The sequence below is a fragment of the Cherax quadricarinatus genome, chromosome 22, assembly GCF_038502225.1.
Source record: "Cherax quadricarinatus isolate ZL_2023a chromosome 22, ASM3850222v1, whole genome shotgun sequence".
NCBI classification, from domain to species: domain Eukaryota; kingdom Metazoa; phylum Arthropoda; class Malacostraca; order Decapoda; family Parastacidae; genus Cherax; species Cherax quadricarinatus.
The window spans coordinates 36,871,377-36,886,923 of NC_091313.1; the positions used below are offsets into that span (position 1 = coordinate 36,871,377).

Here is a 15,547-nt window from a genome sequence, read left to right on the forward strand (position 1 = left end):
AAGTGCAAAGTCATGAAGATTTGGGAAGGGCAAAGAAGACCACAGGCGGAGTACAGTCTAGGGGGGCCACAGATTACAAACCTCACTCAAGGAAAAGCATCTTGGGGTGAGTATAACACCAGGCACATCTCCTGAGGTGCACATCAACCAAATAACTGCTGCAGCATATGGGCGCCTAGCAAACCTATGAACAGCATTCCGACATCTTAATAAGGAATCCTTCAGGATCCTGTACACCGTGTACGTTAGGTTTATATTGGACTATGCAGAAGCAGTTTGGAATCCACACCTAGCCAAGCACGAGAGGAACCTATTGAAAGTGCAAAGGATTGCAACAAATCTAGTCCCGGAGCTAAGGGGCATGTCCTACGAGGAGACGTTAAGGGAAATCGACCTGACGACACTGGAGGACAGGAGAGATAGGGAGGATATGATAACGACATAGAAAAGTAACGTATATCATTTATTTAATACACAAATAGCTGCTCATAAGAGAGAGAAACTGATGAGGACGTTTGAGTCCGACTTATACCATTTACAACATACGAATGTGAATGAGCAAGAATGTATAGGAGAAGGAGACAAGGACGGGACAAAGAGAGGAAGAAAGAAGGAAGTGGAGAAGTAGTGGTAGTTAGTAGTAGAGGCAGTAGTAGTAGTAGCAGCAATATTAAGTAGGGAGAGTAGTGGTAGACAGAAAGGGGAACGAAGAGAGGTAATAGTAGTGTAAGTGGTTGAGGTATTACTAGTAGTAGTAATGGCGTAGTAGTAGAAGAATTGGAAGTAGAAGAGGAGTAAGCTTAAAGATAAGAAACAGGAACAATGATACATATATTTCCATATGTTCAGATAAATTTCCGCTGATTTATGGCAAAATCAAATTTTAGTTTTGTTAATTTGGCAAGACGACCCTTGACGAACAGGCCGAACCCGGCGACTCAGCTTAATCGGCACGATATATGTAGGTAGGTAGATAGAAATGCTGTAAATCTAGATGGTGGACGGGAAAGTAATTGTTGAATCAGCATTAGGAAGAAACCTTAATATATTGTCGCCTAAGTATGTTCATTCTCTTCTCCAAAGCAGATTAATCATTAATTCAGATGAATACCTACCTCTTACTGAGAGCAGGAACCAGGGGACTGTTTTTCTGACCGATCATGCAGAACACCATTGGCAGGAACCTCTCTCTGGACGAGTAGAAGTCACAGCGACCTGTTGAAACATGTATGTCCATATAAAAATACACTCCTCAGAAATTTAGAAAAGTTACTGAAAAAGTATATATATATATATATATATATATATATATATATATATATATATATATATATATATATATATATATATATATATATATATATATATATATATATATATATATATATATATATATATATATATATATATATATATATATATATATATATATATATATATATATATATATATATATGTCGTGCCGAATAGGCAGAACTTGCGATCTTGGCTTAAATAGCAACGCTCATCTTGCCATATAAGACAAGTGAAAATTTGTGTATGCAATAATTTCGCCAAAATCATTCTGAACCTAACGAAAAAAATATGTTTCACTGAGTTTGTTTAGTATTAAATTATTGTAAACAAATCTAAAATATATTTAGTTAGGTTAGGCTAAAATAAATTGTTCTTGTTATAATAAGGTTAGGTAAGTTTTCTAAGATTCTTTTGGTGCAAAATTATAAAATTTTACATTAACATTAACGAAAAAAAATATATCTTCAAACGTATAAGAGAAAATTTCAGAAAGGACTTAATTTTAAATTAGTTCTTGCTAATTGACCAGTTTTACATATTCGGCACGACATATATATATATATATATATATATATATATATATATATATATATATATATATATATATATATATATATATATATATATATATATATATATATATATATATATATATATATATATATATATATATATATATATATATATAACAAGGCTTAATTACTCCATGTGAGACTACGACACTTAAGGCGATTCAAAACATTTCTATAGGAATCCGGCTTCAGGTTATACTACACGATGGCCTCAATTATAAATGAATCGAGTTTGAATAATTCAAAACTATCATTATTTTAGGTCAGTGGTTCGAATTCTCGTCTATCCTTCTGAATATTCATATCTTATATGATCACATTTCTTTTCTCTTTTTTTTACTGAATCTAATTTTGTACTACTCTCTGCTGTACTAACTTTTTTCAACACTGAAAACATCTTTTGATCATATCACCTGTGTTAGTGAAGTACTGTCCGATAAACACAGTTATAACGATCTCCAGATCCATCAAGACGTGGTCGCCTCTCCTCACTAGTGTGTTGATAGCTTGTGGGAACTCGGAGAGCAATTTGTACGTGATACGTCCCTTGATCTCTGAATCAGCTACTTCACGAAAGATGCCGGACTCAACGGACTTTAAGGAGAAAAAAAATGATCACTGGTAATACTGGCTTTAATTTTCGATATATATATATATATATATATATATATATATATATATATATATATATATATATATATATATATATATATATATATATATATAGAGAGAGAGAGAGAGAGAGAGAGAGAGAGAGAGAGAGAGAGAGAGAGAGAGAGAGAGAGAGAGAGAGAGACAGACAGACAGACAGACAGACAGACAGAGAAAGATTGCGGTCAGCAGGATTCGAACCTACTACAAGGAGACCGGCATTGTTCTCTAAGTAACGCTCTAGACCACTCAGCCACAAATGCCTCAAAAGCTGGGAAGCCTGGTTTACAAGCCATAGCTTGTAAAGAGGGGAATAGACTCAGTAAGTAAGAGAGAGGTGAAAGTGTATGAACTATAGGAGGAGGAGGTTAGGGTAAGATATATACAGCTATTGGGACAAAGATGGGCTAGTGAGAGTACAGGCATTGAGGTTGAAGAGGCGTGAGGTAAATTTAAGAATGCAGTGTTAGAGTGTTCGGCAGAAGTTTTTGGTTACAGGAAAGTGGGTGTGGGAGGGAAGAAGAGCGACTGGTGGGATGATGAGAAAAAGTTAGCATATGAGAGATTTCTACAAAGTAGAAGTGATACAAGGAGAGAGGAGTATATGGAAAGAAAAGAGAGGTTAAGAGAGTGGTGAAGGAATGTAAAAGAAGACCAAATGAGAGTGTGTGTGAGATGTTGTCAACAAATTTTGTTGAGAATAAGAAAAAGTTTTGGAGCGATATTAATAAGTTGAGAAAGTCTAGTGAAGAAATGGATTTGACAGTTAAAAATAGGAGAGGATAGGTATTAGATGGAGAGTTAGAGGAATCGTATAGATGAAGGTAATTTTCTAAGGGACAGAGAAGCTGTGATTTCGTATATGTGCCAGGGAGATGTAACATCTTGTAGGAGTGAGTGTGGAGAAAGTGCGTGAGGTAGTAATAGAATGAAAGGGGTAAAACAGCTGGGACTGATGAGATAAAGACAGAAATGCTGAAAGCAGGTGGGAATATAGTTTTGGAGTGGTTAGTAATTAACTTCATAAATGTATGGAAAATGTAAGGTACTTAGGGTGTGTACGAATGGTATACGTCTTGTGTCTTACGTATGTGTCTTACTCTCATCAAGGTACTTAGGGATTGGCAGAGAGCATGCATAGTTCCTTTCCATAAACGAAAACGAGAAAAAGTCTAAAAATTATATAGGAATAAGCCGGTTGAGTATACCTGGTAAAGTATATAGTTGAGTTATTACTGAAAGAATTAAGAGTAAGACGGAGAGCAGGATTGCAGATGAACAAGGAGGTTTCAGGAAAGGTTGGATGTGTAGACCAAATGTTTCCAGTGATACATATAGGTAAAGAGGTTTTTGGGGCATGTATGGATTTGGAAAAGGCGTGTGATAGGTTGGACAGACACAACACACTAAAATGCACCACCAAACACAACACACTAACATGCACCAACAGACATAACACTAACATGCACCACCAGATACAACACACAAACATCCACCACCAGACACAACACACTAACATGCACCACCAGACACAACACACTAACATGCACCACCAGACACAACACACTAACATGCACCACCAGACACAACACACTAACATGCACCACCAGACACAACACACTAACAAGCACCACTAGACACAACACACTAACATGCACCACCAGACACAACACCAACATGTACCAACAGACACAACACTAACATGCACCAACAGACACAACACTAACATGCACCACCAGACACAACACTAACATGCACCACCAGACACAACACCAACATGTACCAACAGACACAACACTAACATGCACCACCAGACACAACACTAACATGCACCAACAGACACAACACCAACATGTACCAACAGACACAACACTAACATGCACCACCAGACACAACACTAACATGCACCAACAGACACAACACTAACATTCACCACCAGACTCCCACAACAAACCCACATGAAAGTACTGGACGTTAGCTGAGTTGGTCTGCCACAGCATGGTAACAGAGGGGTCGTCCAGCACGTCACGGATGCTCTGGTAGGGCTGCTGTATGTGTCTCACTGCCAGCGATGACATGAGGTTTCCACCATAGCTCTTACTGAGCACTAAGGCCATGATCACCCACCCACCAATGATCAACCTCTTCCACCATGCCAGCGCCCAAGTCCTGTAATCTTGATGAATGACAGAAGATAGAAAGTTGTAAAGCTATATTTATAGTTTTTTTCTGAAATATCTTTTCTGAGGTGTTTACAGTGGAAATTCTTATTACCGTTTACCTTATTTTTTTAGTTAGTAATTCAACTGCACATGTGCGCATCTGCCAAATTCATAAGAAAAATATAGTGGAAATTTTACTTCCGTTTTGTTGTAAACTTCTGCACTTTCTCTAATTTTTTGACCTGTTTGTCCAGGTGTCGGTTCCAAACTAGTGCTGCACACTCCAACATGGGCCTGACGTACACGGTGTACAATGTCGTAAATAACTCCTAACTTAGATATCGAAATGTTATTCTGAGGTTGCCAGGCGCCCATATGCTGCAGCGGTTATTTGATTGATGTGTGCCTCAGGGGATGTGCTCGGTATAAGACTCAACTCAAAATATTTTTCCTTAACTGAGGTTTGCAGCCTTTGTTCCCGAAGCCTGTACTCAGTCTGCGGTCTTCACTGTCCTTTCCCAAGCTTTGTAACTTCGCACTTGTTACGGTTAAACTCAAGGAGCCATTTGTCGGACCAGGCTTGCAGCCTGTCAAGATCCTCTTGCAATTTTACCTTGTCCTCGTCCGCTTGTATTGTCCTCTTTAGTTTCACATCATCAGCTAACAGGGACACCTCTCAATATATTCCTTTCATCAGGCCATTCTCATATATAAGAATCAGCACCGGACCTAGGAATGACCTTTGTGGAGCCTCACTCGACACGTGGGTACAATCTAACACCTCATCACGTACCAACACTCGTTGTTTCCTTCCTGTCAGGTATTCCCTGATCCATTGTAGTACTTTCCCTACCATTTCTGCCTGCTCCTCTAGTATTTGAACCAGTCTCTTGTGTGATACTGTGCCGAAAGCCTTCTTCCAGGAAAAAAGAAGCAATCTACCCATCACTCTCTCTCTTGACTTACTTCTGTTACTTTGTCGTAGAACTCAAGTAGATATATGACAAAAGACGTCCCATCCTTGAAACAGTGTTGATTGTCATGTATGAGTCCAGTCCTTTTAATCCTATGTATGTCAGTGACACTTGTCTGTTGTTCAATGCTGCCTGTTTGTCTCCCTAACAACTGAAACTGCATTTGCTGTCTTCCACACCTCAGGCAGTTGCCCTGTTACGAGAGATTTATTGAAGATTGCTGTCATTGATAACAGTATCAAAGACAATACAATCAGATCATTATATAACAGAAGTACAGACATGAATTCACAGGGCTCCTGACCAGCATAAGGAGATCAGGTATGAGGGTGCTTGCGCCAAATTCAACTTCAATAACAAAACCATACAGTGGGATCAAATCAACCGTGTCCAAAATGAAACGAGATAGGAAGATATTCTCGACAACACGGATCAAAACCTTTGACTAGAAACAATTAAGGCTATGGTACTTGACGTATACTCAAGGCACATTCCTGTAAGAAAAAAAGAAGAGAAGATGTAAACTAGAAAGAGGAAGAAGCTTCCTATACAATCGAAGGAGAATAATCACAGAGCTGCTGAAAGGGGCCAGTATATATGAAATACGAAAGGAGCCACTGGGCAGAGAAATAGCAAATATCGAACTTAAGCTTAAAGAATCTTACAGGAGACACGAATCTCAGGAAAAAATTAAAGCCATAAAGAAAATTGAAAGAAACCAAATATACTTCCTTTCTTATGCCAAATGTGGGACAAAAACAACATCCAGTATTGGACCCCTGCTTAAACGATATGGGACTTATATAGATGACAGTAAATAAACGAGTGAGCTACTGAATTCTCAACATGACTCAACGTTTAGTGAGCAGTTAACCAGACTAAAGGTCGACAATCTATGTGAGTTTTTTATGACCGAGACTCAAATTCTGGTTATTTCAAAAATTTCTGATATTATCTTAACACCACAAGACTTTGAAAAAGAAATAAATAATATACCCATGCAGTCTGACCCAGACCTGTGGAACTCCACTGTGATCCCACCTCTTCCTGCCACATCTCCGGCCCTAAGCTGTACTTCCTACAAGATTGATGGACTGAACACATCGATTTCAGGCTGAGGGACTGATTACCTCACCTCCTCCTCTCCTTACACCCTTCTGCTTTGTATTGGACTGATGAAGCCACTGTGTGGCGAAACGTTTCTTCAATAAAGATTCCCATACGTTACATAAGTGTCTCAATCTTCAACTTGTCGGTTTTTAAACCATTTACGATACCTAGTTCTTAACTGTTGTTTTCCTCCTGATGTGTCTACATAGCAACTTTCGGTTATTATATAAACACATCAGGTGTCTATATAACAACTTGTTGCTCAACTTCTAATTTCCTAGAGACTTTTGACTTCTATATTTTTCCATTCTCTTACACACTTGGTTTTGACCTCTTTACATCCCAGGAAAATCAAGGACTTACTCTAATCTTTCCATTTTCTTTCCTGTTATTCCTTGGTATAAACTTCTCTATAACATAAATCCTCAATAAACATAATGATAAAAACGGGTTACGCTTCCTTAATTAATGCTTCTCGAATAACGTTTAATAACTTTATCCTTTGATAACAAGTTTAAATTCAAAAACTGTCCAAATCACTGATATCTATAAACATTAAATTTTTCGCTTTTTTTTTTTTTGCTTATTTTGTAAAAGGTATTTTATAGTAATAGTAGTAGTAATAGTAGGGGTAATAGTAGCAGTATGAGTATTAGTAAAAGTAGAGGAATAGTGGTTAGAGTAGTAGAAATAACAGTAGTAGTAGTAATAGATGTTGTAGTAGTAGTAATAGTAGCAGGATTAGTACTTGTAATAGTAGAGGAAAATATATGGTAATAATTACATAAAAGTATTGGTAGTAACAGCAGTAGTAATGCAGCAGAAGTAGTAGTATTAGTAGTTGAAGAAGTAGCAGTGGTAGTCCCAGTAATTCTAGAGGTGCTGACGATAGCAGTAGAACTACGAGTAGTATAATAAATATTTAGTAGAGAACTAGGACTAGTAGAATAGTACCACCAGTTGTAGTAACTACCAGGGTAATGGAAGAATTACTACAGTAAAAACAATGCAATCTCTACGTGCATTAAATAAGTATTTACTTTGCTTTAAGAAAAATATCCGGGGGGCGTTGACCCCCGGAACACTCTCTCCAGGTAAGGTAAACATTTGTGATACGAATTCCTGTGACACATTTATCATTTAGAAGTGCCAATAAGATCATTATTTTTATTTAAAAAGTAAACATTCGGGATATATCTAACCTTGCTGTAATATTATTCGTGTCAGGTCAAAAATGTCCTTGACCCAGGTATGCTGATTAGTTTTGAAGGAGAAGCATGTAGACAGTAGCAGCATTGCAGCAGGCAGCATCATGAGCGCCCCCAGGGTGGCTGCCCACACAGGCAGCTCTAGAGGCAGCAGGAAGCCCCAGGGATCCACCATCGGCCTGCCTCGACTACTCAGGATCCTGCAGTACTGTATTATCACTGGCCAGGTGAAGTCCACCACCTCACTGCGACTCTCAGAGAAACCAAACGGCTCAAGTGCAAAGTCTGCTTCCTGATTTTGGAAGTTGATGTGGACGATGTTTTATAAAAAAAAAATGATGTATGAATACGCTTTACTATATATCATGTTACTACACTTTTGTATTATGTAATAAGTAATGTAAATTCTCAGGAAATATATATGATGCAATGGCTTAGGACTAATTAAATTAACCAATGATACTCAAGAGTTTCGCCTATTCACTGTCCTTCTCAACACCGCCCACCCCCACCCACAAGCCCTGTTGCTACCCCCACCCACACGACCCCTCCTTCCCTCCAAAGCGGCCCACCTGCCTCCCACCACGACCGCCGCCCACGCCCACCCTCTCCTGCTCACTGTCTCGCACCGTCATTGGTCCCTTCCCCTCAAACTGACTACCACCTCATACACCACCCCATACACCACCTCATACACCACCGTGCTGGCTCTGCCACACAATATATGTAATAGTACTAAAACAGAATGACCTAAAATAGTTGAATATTAATTAGCAGAACGAGTATGCTGGGAAAATATGTTTACAAGTGCCCAGGGTGACCGGTTGCCACAGTCTCGGGTACACTTAGGTTTGAAGTAATTATAATTGAACCTGAATGGAGTTAATTACATTTTTGAGTAATTGTAACGAACTTTTAGATTCAACGGTAATTGCAATTGACTGTTCTCAAGCTAATACTTGTATTTTATTATGGTATAAAACTAAGGCACTAAGATGGGCTAATAACAAAATATATGTACTTGTTACATAATATAGAATTGTACATTCTGATGTGACTCACGTTGTTTGAGTCACGTATAGTACTTGTACTGTTGAGAGTTACGTTCGTGTGTCCCCTCAAGGGAGGTTCCTTGACGCTGGTGAGGGGCTCTTGATCTATGGAATTGGATCTGCGCTCCAGTTCCCTGAATTAAGCCTGAATACCTCCCATCCGCCCACCCACATGCACTGTATAATCCTCTGGGTTTAGTGCTCCCTCATGTTTATAATATGTGTGTGTGGGCTGTGTGACTGGTAGTCTGGGATCCTCCATCAGTCCGAGTCGTGACTTGTTTATGGTTGGGTGAATTGTTTCGTGAATAAAAATATAAGTTACACTTCTCTTGTGTCAAAAGTTTAGTTCGTTATGATTTTACCGAGAATCATTTTGAAAATAAAGTGAGACAGTAGGGGCAAAGTTCTTTTTTTTAAAAAACATGAAACCCCTATTTATAAATTCACAAACAGATAAGCAGTTATGAGTTTCTTGAATTATTCTGACTCAGTAACGGTTTTGGATGAGTTAGAAAATAAACGAGAAGAAATAATTCCTTGTTATATTTCATATTTATAGTAATAATAATATTCTGTGTGAAGTTCTATTCTAGTTGGTTCTCAAATTATTTTTGTATTTTATGCAGTTTCAAGAGAGCACAGGGGCCGGGAACTGTGACTCGACCCCTGCAGCCACAACTAGGTGAGTACAGAGCCAAGAAGGACATTGAAAGTAATGGAAGATAATGGAAATGGGGTTATTACCTCGCGAATATTAAAAATTTCCTATACTTGTTTTTAAATTACATTTTTCACAGTTGTTAAATAAATGATATTAATTAACAACATAGTCTGATTCCTGAATATTTATCATATAAGTGGGATTGAAGAAGATCAGAAATGTTATAGAATGTTGTTCAGTGTCATACATTCACGAAGTATGTAAAGTAAAAGGACACAAGTGCAACTAATGTGACATTTATTGTGGCAACGTTTCGCTCTCCAGGAGCTTTATCAAGCCATTATCAAGCTTGATAAAGCTCCTGGAGAGCGAAACGTTGCCACAATAAATGTCACATTAGTTGCACTTGTGTCCTATTACTTTACATATTGTCGGTAATTCTACCAACTTTATTACATTCACGAAGTAGACTGATAGTTCACTCAAGTGAATGTTGCTTGTGAGAAACGTATGCTTCTCCTTTAACACAATAAGGTCTTCGCTTATTGGTGGGTTTGAGCCTGAAGCAACAGCGTATTGAATAAAATAAGTTTGAATAAAACTATTTGCATACATTCGTGTTGCATCTTTTGCCTCGCAGTCTCATTCCTGTGTTTCGAGTTATGGATTCATTCAGCAGTTCAAATAGCTCTTCATGTTTGAGCTTATCAAAGCCATTCAACATTTTAATGGTATGAATGAGATCCTTCATTCTATTTAACCCTGGGAGAAAAGGGTTAAATGCCTTGAACCTTGACTAACGTAACGAAGTTGGTTTCTTTTTTCTGTATTCTCTTCACTATACCTTTGTATTTTGCGCGATTTGGAGGACTAAACCTCCTGGCAGATTCGAGATGAGGTCTAATGAATACTTTATATAGAATTATGTCCGAATCATGAAAATGCAGAGGCTTAATGACATACAATCATCATGCAGAGGCCACCAGAGATAATGAATCTCCCAACTTTGACAGACCTAAGTTAGATATTGGTATCATGGCAGCTTTTAAACAACGTTGGTTTAGTAGGTCGCCTTCTTTGATTGACTAACTAGCTTCATTCAGTATCAAGAGAAGCCCACGTTTACTATGATATATCACACATGCGTTGTTTCGAATGTCAAGGCTATATGAGTATTTATGTTCCATAACTCGCTGGCCAATAATTCTTGTTAATTGTTTAGTGCCCTGGAAATATTCCTGGCCACGTTACTGACAGAGAGGACGTATCTGGTGGCTGCTCTTTCTCACGTAGTAGTGTTAAAGATGTGGAAGGCGCAGTTTTAACAGTTTGAGATGAGGAATAGCGGGAAGTGAAGGTGCATATTTCCCGTGTTATGTAGTCACACTTCTCTTCGAGGAACTGTGAGCTGGAAATCCTGTGTGAATTCTCAAGAGTAATCCTCTCATGGTCCCGGAGTCACTGACTGAAAGTGTACGAGGTTGCCCTTGTGATTTGGTTTCCTATATATTTTAGAGAATAAATTGTCATTGCCTGCGTTTACGAAATCTATGAACGAAAGCTGGATGCTGCTTTCATAATCGATCGTAAACAGGATAGGAGGTTCCATCTTGTTGTTAGTATGAAAGATGGAGTGAATATGCAGTCTTCGTTGTAAAATTATTAATACAACGTCTAATTAATATAGCTAAGCTATGTGAATTTAATAATGATATACAATATCGACAAATTGATAAGTAAGACACATGTGTAACGTTTAGGTAGCTTTATTCCGAAACGTTTCTCCTACACAGTAAGCTTCTTCAGTCGACTACAGAGGAGGCAGCAAAACCTTCCTCTCTTTTAGTCTCTTCGTCTGTACTGCTTCTGCTGCCTAGGTATTCGACTCAAGAAGTCTACTGTGTAGGGAATACCAATATCTAACTGTTGTACATGTGTCTTATATAGTTATTTTACGTTCCTGTGATAGCTGGAATGACGTGATCTGGTTCGTGGTGCTCAATGGCCTTCCGTGCCACTTTCACCTTTCTGAGCACCATATCTACCATACCACGCACTCACACTTTTCACTACCATGTTCATCACGCTACACTCAGCCACCTGAACACTAAATCACCCTTACCACACACCCACTCACTCTTCTCAGTACTTGTCCAAAATGTCACACTCATCCTCCTGAGCACCACGTCCACTAGGCCACACACCTTCCTCAGAAATATATCTACCATGATTCATTCACCCTCCTCGGTAATATGTCCACCATGACACACTCACCCTCCTCAACACCTAGTCCTCCATGCTAAACTCATTCTTTTCTGTACCTTCCTCAGCATCATACTCACTATGCCACACACTTTCCTTAGCATCATACTCACTATGTCACACATCTTCCGTAGCACCATATTCACCATGCCATACACTTTCCTTAGCACCATACCAATCATTCCACAAACCTTCCTCAGCAAAATACCTACCATGCTACACACCTTCCTGAGCATCACACCCACCGTGTCACACCTTTCTCAGCACCATCACCATACCCACCATGCCACTCACACTTACCCTCCTGACTACCATGCCCACCATACCAGTCCAGGCTCCATCTTTCTGCTTGGAGCCAAACGTTCCATCAGTCGGAATTACATAGATGTACCTGTAGAAAGAACACCCGTCAGGCTCTGTCATTATGTATGTACTGAACACTTACAAACTTTAAAACTTTGTTTGAGGTGCTGAACGATCTAAATGCACAGTCACGTAGCAGTGTAGAGAGAAGTATGGCTTTCTAATGCAGGAAAATATCAGTATCGACAATCTGAAGCTGATCAGAAGGTACATTCACTTGAAAATCAATATCCCAATCTTTTTCCTGTCACCACTTGGAAAAGGTCCGGACAGGGCGATTATACCGGCGAATCTACAACAACAACAACTGATAAATTTATGCTTACACAACAGAAAAAAAGCAAATCCTATTCTAAATACGGTATGTGGAGGATTTTCTTAACTTACTGTGGTTGACTGACTCGTTATTAGAATCAGTCTGTCACCAAGGATTTGCCAGCTGCCCCACAAATTCTGAAGCCTAGTGACCATGCACTCCTCAATTTGGCTTTCTTGCAAAGTATACTCAACAGTGGCTACTTACCAATCTGAGGTACTTAGTGACACTTGGTATCTGGTCCATTATCAGACAGGGTGATCCAGTACACATAGTCACTGAATTGAGTGTAGAGCTGACATGTTGGCGCTTAGCTGCACGCGGTGAAAACACTTGAGCACCTCTGGGATTAACGCCCATTAATCTTTGAACCAATACCACTGTGCTTACATTAGGTCCCTGCCTACCTTGCACACGATTAGCGATGACAATATACTTAATGAACAAGGTGAGAAAATGATCTTACGTGGCCCCAGGTCTCGACTACCTCTGGACTCAGATTAAAGTCGTCAGCTCAATACACCCTTTAACTTTTTTCCTGTTTGATGATGAGCGGTCATTGTATCTGAAATTCACCCATTTACTTTAAGTGACACCTAGCCCGTTTAACCTAAGGACGAGTAACACCCACAAGGTCACAGTTCACTCCTCTGACTGTGAATTCCTGCTTAGGTCCAGAGATCCATGAATCACTTAAGTCTTCGTTACTTTCAAATGGCTATCTTTAACTGGACTTCGAAGCGCAATTCAAATTACATGTCAGACATTAGGGTGGCCTGAAGTAGGCGTTTTCACACAAAATGTTAGGCTCGATTAAGACTGCCTTCTCCCGGTATTCAAACTGGACTAGGACGCAGTGCAAACTCTGCCTTAGGCTGCCAATGTTGCCAATAGTTAATTAAATGTTCTTGACATGTAAGAATAAAAGTCTCAATGACATTCATAAATTCAAAATTCTGAGACCAGAAGAGACAACGCCTCATTTTTTAATATTGAACCATTGAATATTTAAACATGGCAGGAATTATGAGATATAAGTATAAGTTAGTAATTTGAGGTATAATGGATAATGAGTGAGTACTGAAATCTCTGAGGGGGTGAGGATGGTTGGATTAGTACTTTAAGGAGCATTGAAGTCACTAATATTCAGTGCTTAGAACACATGCTAGGTATGGATCTCTACATTTCAGGGTTAAAAAATTCCTTGAAATATGAATCTTGGAGTTTTCTCCTAATCCGAAGTTTGAAGATTCATTAAAAAAATTAATACAAAACTAATAAGACTTTTAAGATATAATGAAATTCACTCTTTTGCCAAGTTGTTCTGTTTGTGTATTAATAAGGTAAAATATCTAACTGGAGAGAGTAATGAAGAATGTTGCAGAAAGAGAACCAGAGATTAGAACTATCTGCGCGTGAAGAGGCTGTAAGCTTGATGAATCTTCTAGGAAGAGTTATGGAAATAAAGAACATTTGCTGAATAAAAAGGGAGATTTTATATTTCATTTTTAATAAAATATTTAGCGTTTAATGTAGAAACACAGTGTTGCATGTAAACTTAGCCAGGGTTTAAACTATAATTTCAATTTGAAATACTTCAAATGCTAAACACAAATAACCCGCACATAGAAGAGAGAAGTTTACAACGACGTTTCAGTCCAACTTGGACAATGAAAGCCACATTTACAAAGTCACACTGAGTAAATGGTCCAAGTCGGACCGGAACGTTTCCGTAAGCTCCTTTCTTCTATTTGTTCATTGTTCCAGTCACGGTATTATGCCTCTTTGTTATTTTCAAATGCTAAAGTTAAACATCTAGTCAGTTTCTTGGAAAGAAAAAAATTAACAAATGAAAAAAAAATGTATATAATAAAAATTATGAGATAGACATGAAATCCACACTTCCTTGTGGTTTTGGTATATATTACTATTTCTGTCTCTTAATTTCTTTGATTGGGATTAATTGTATTCATTAAATGAAAGAATAATTTTTGTGGATATTGAGTGATAATGTTGATTTATCCAAGAAATATCTCAGGGGAGAAAAATTTGGTCTGTGAACACCCACGTGTACCTCTATATTGTATGATTTTGAGCAACGATATTATTTTTGAGTTTTACTGAGAAGTATTCTATTCTTGAATAGAGGAATAACCTTAAATGTGTGTGGTTATGGTTGTGTTTGTGTGTGTGTGTGTGTGTGTGTGTGTACTCACTTAATTGCACTCACCTAATTGTGGTTGCAAGGGTCGAGTCCTAGCTCCTGGCCCCGCCTCTTCACCGGTTGCTACTAGACCCTATCTCTCCCCGCTCCATGAGCTTTATCAAACCTCGTCTTAAAACTGTGTATGGTTCCTGCCTCCACTACGTCATTTTCTAGGCTATTCCACTGCCTTACAACTCTATGACTGAAGAAATACTTCCTACTATCTCTCTGACTCATTTGTGTCTTCAACTTCCAATTGTGGCCTCTTGTTTCTGTGTCCCCTCCCTGGAACATCCTGTCCTTGTCCACCTTGTCTATTCCACGCAGTATTTTATATGTCGTTATCATGTCTCCCCTGACCCTCCTGTCCTCCAGTGTCGTCAGGCCGATTTCCCTTAATCTTTCTTCATAGGACATTCCCCTTAGCTCTGGAACTAACCTTGTTGCAAACCTTTGTACTTTCTCTAGTTTCTTGACGTGCTTTATCAAGTGTGGGTTCCAAACAGGTGCTGCATACTCCAGTATGGGCCTGACATACACGGTGTACAGTGTCTTGTGTGTGTGTGTGTGTGTGTGTACTCACTTAATTGCACTCACCTAATTGTGGTTGCAAGGGTCGAGACTCAGCTCCTGGCCCCGCCTCTTCACTGAGTGTTAATAGGTCCTGTCTCTCTCCCCCTGCTCCATGAGCAGGGTTTCCTGCCTACACTA

The 15,547-nt window shown here is 38.8% G+C and overlaps 1 protein-coding gene across 1 annotated transcript in view; it reads right to left on the reverse strand.

The window, feature by feature from the left end:
* LOC128689620 (probable glutamate receptor) overlaps positions 1–15,547 on the reverse strand; it is a 46,097-nt gene that overhangs the window by 4,759 nt on the left and 25,791 nt on the right. Inside the window, exons 8-12 of the mRNA XM_070087710.1 lie at positions 12,252–12,342; positions 7,968–8,265; positions 4,478–4,695; positions 2,282–2,462; positions 1,116–1,215 (exon numbers count right to left, since the gene is read on the reverse strand). Of these exons, the coding sequence (XP_069943811.1) occupies positions 1,116–1,215; positions 2,282–2,462; positions 4,478–4,695; positions 7,968–8,265; positions 12,252–12,342 (888 nt within the window). The remainder of the gene's footprint in view (positions 1–1,115; positions 1,216–2,281; positions 2,463–4,477; positions 4,696–7,967; positions 8,266–12,251; positions 12,343–15,547) is intronic.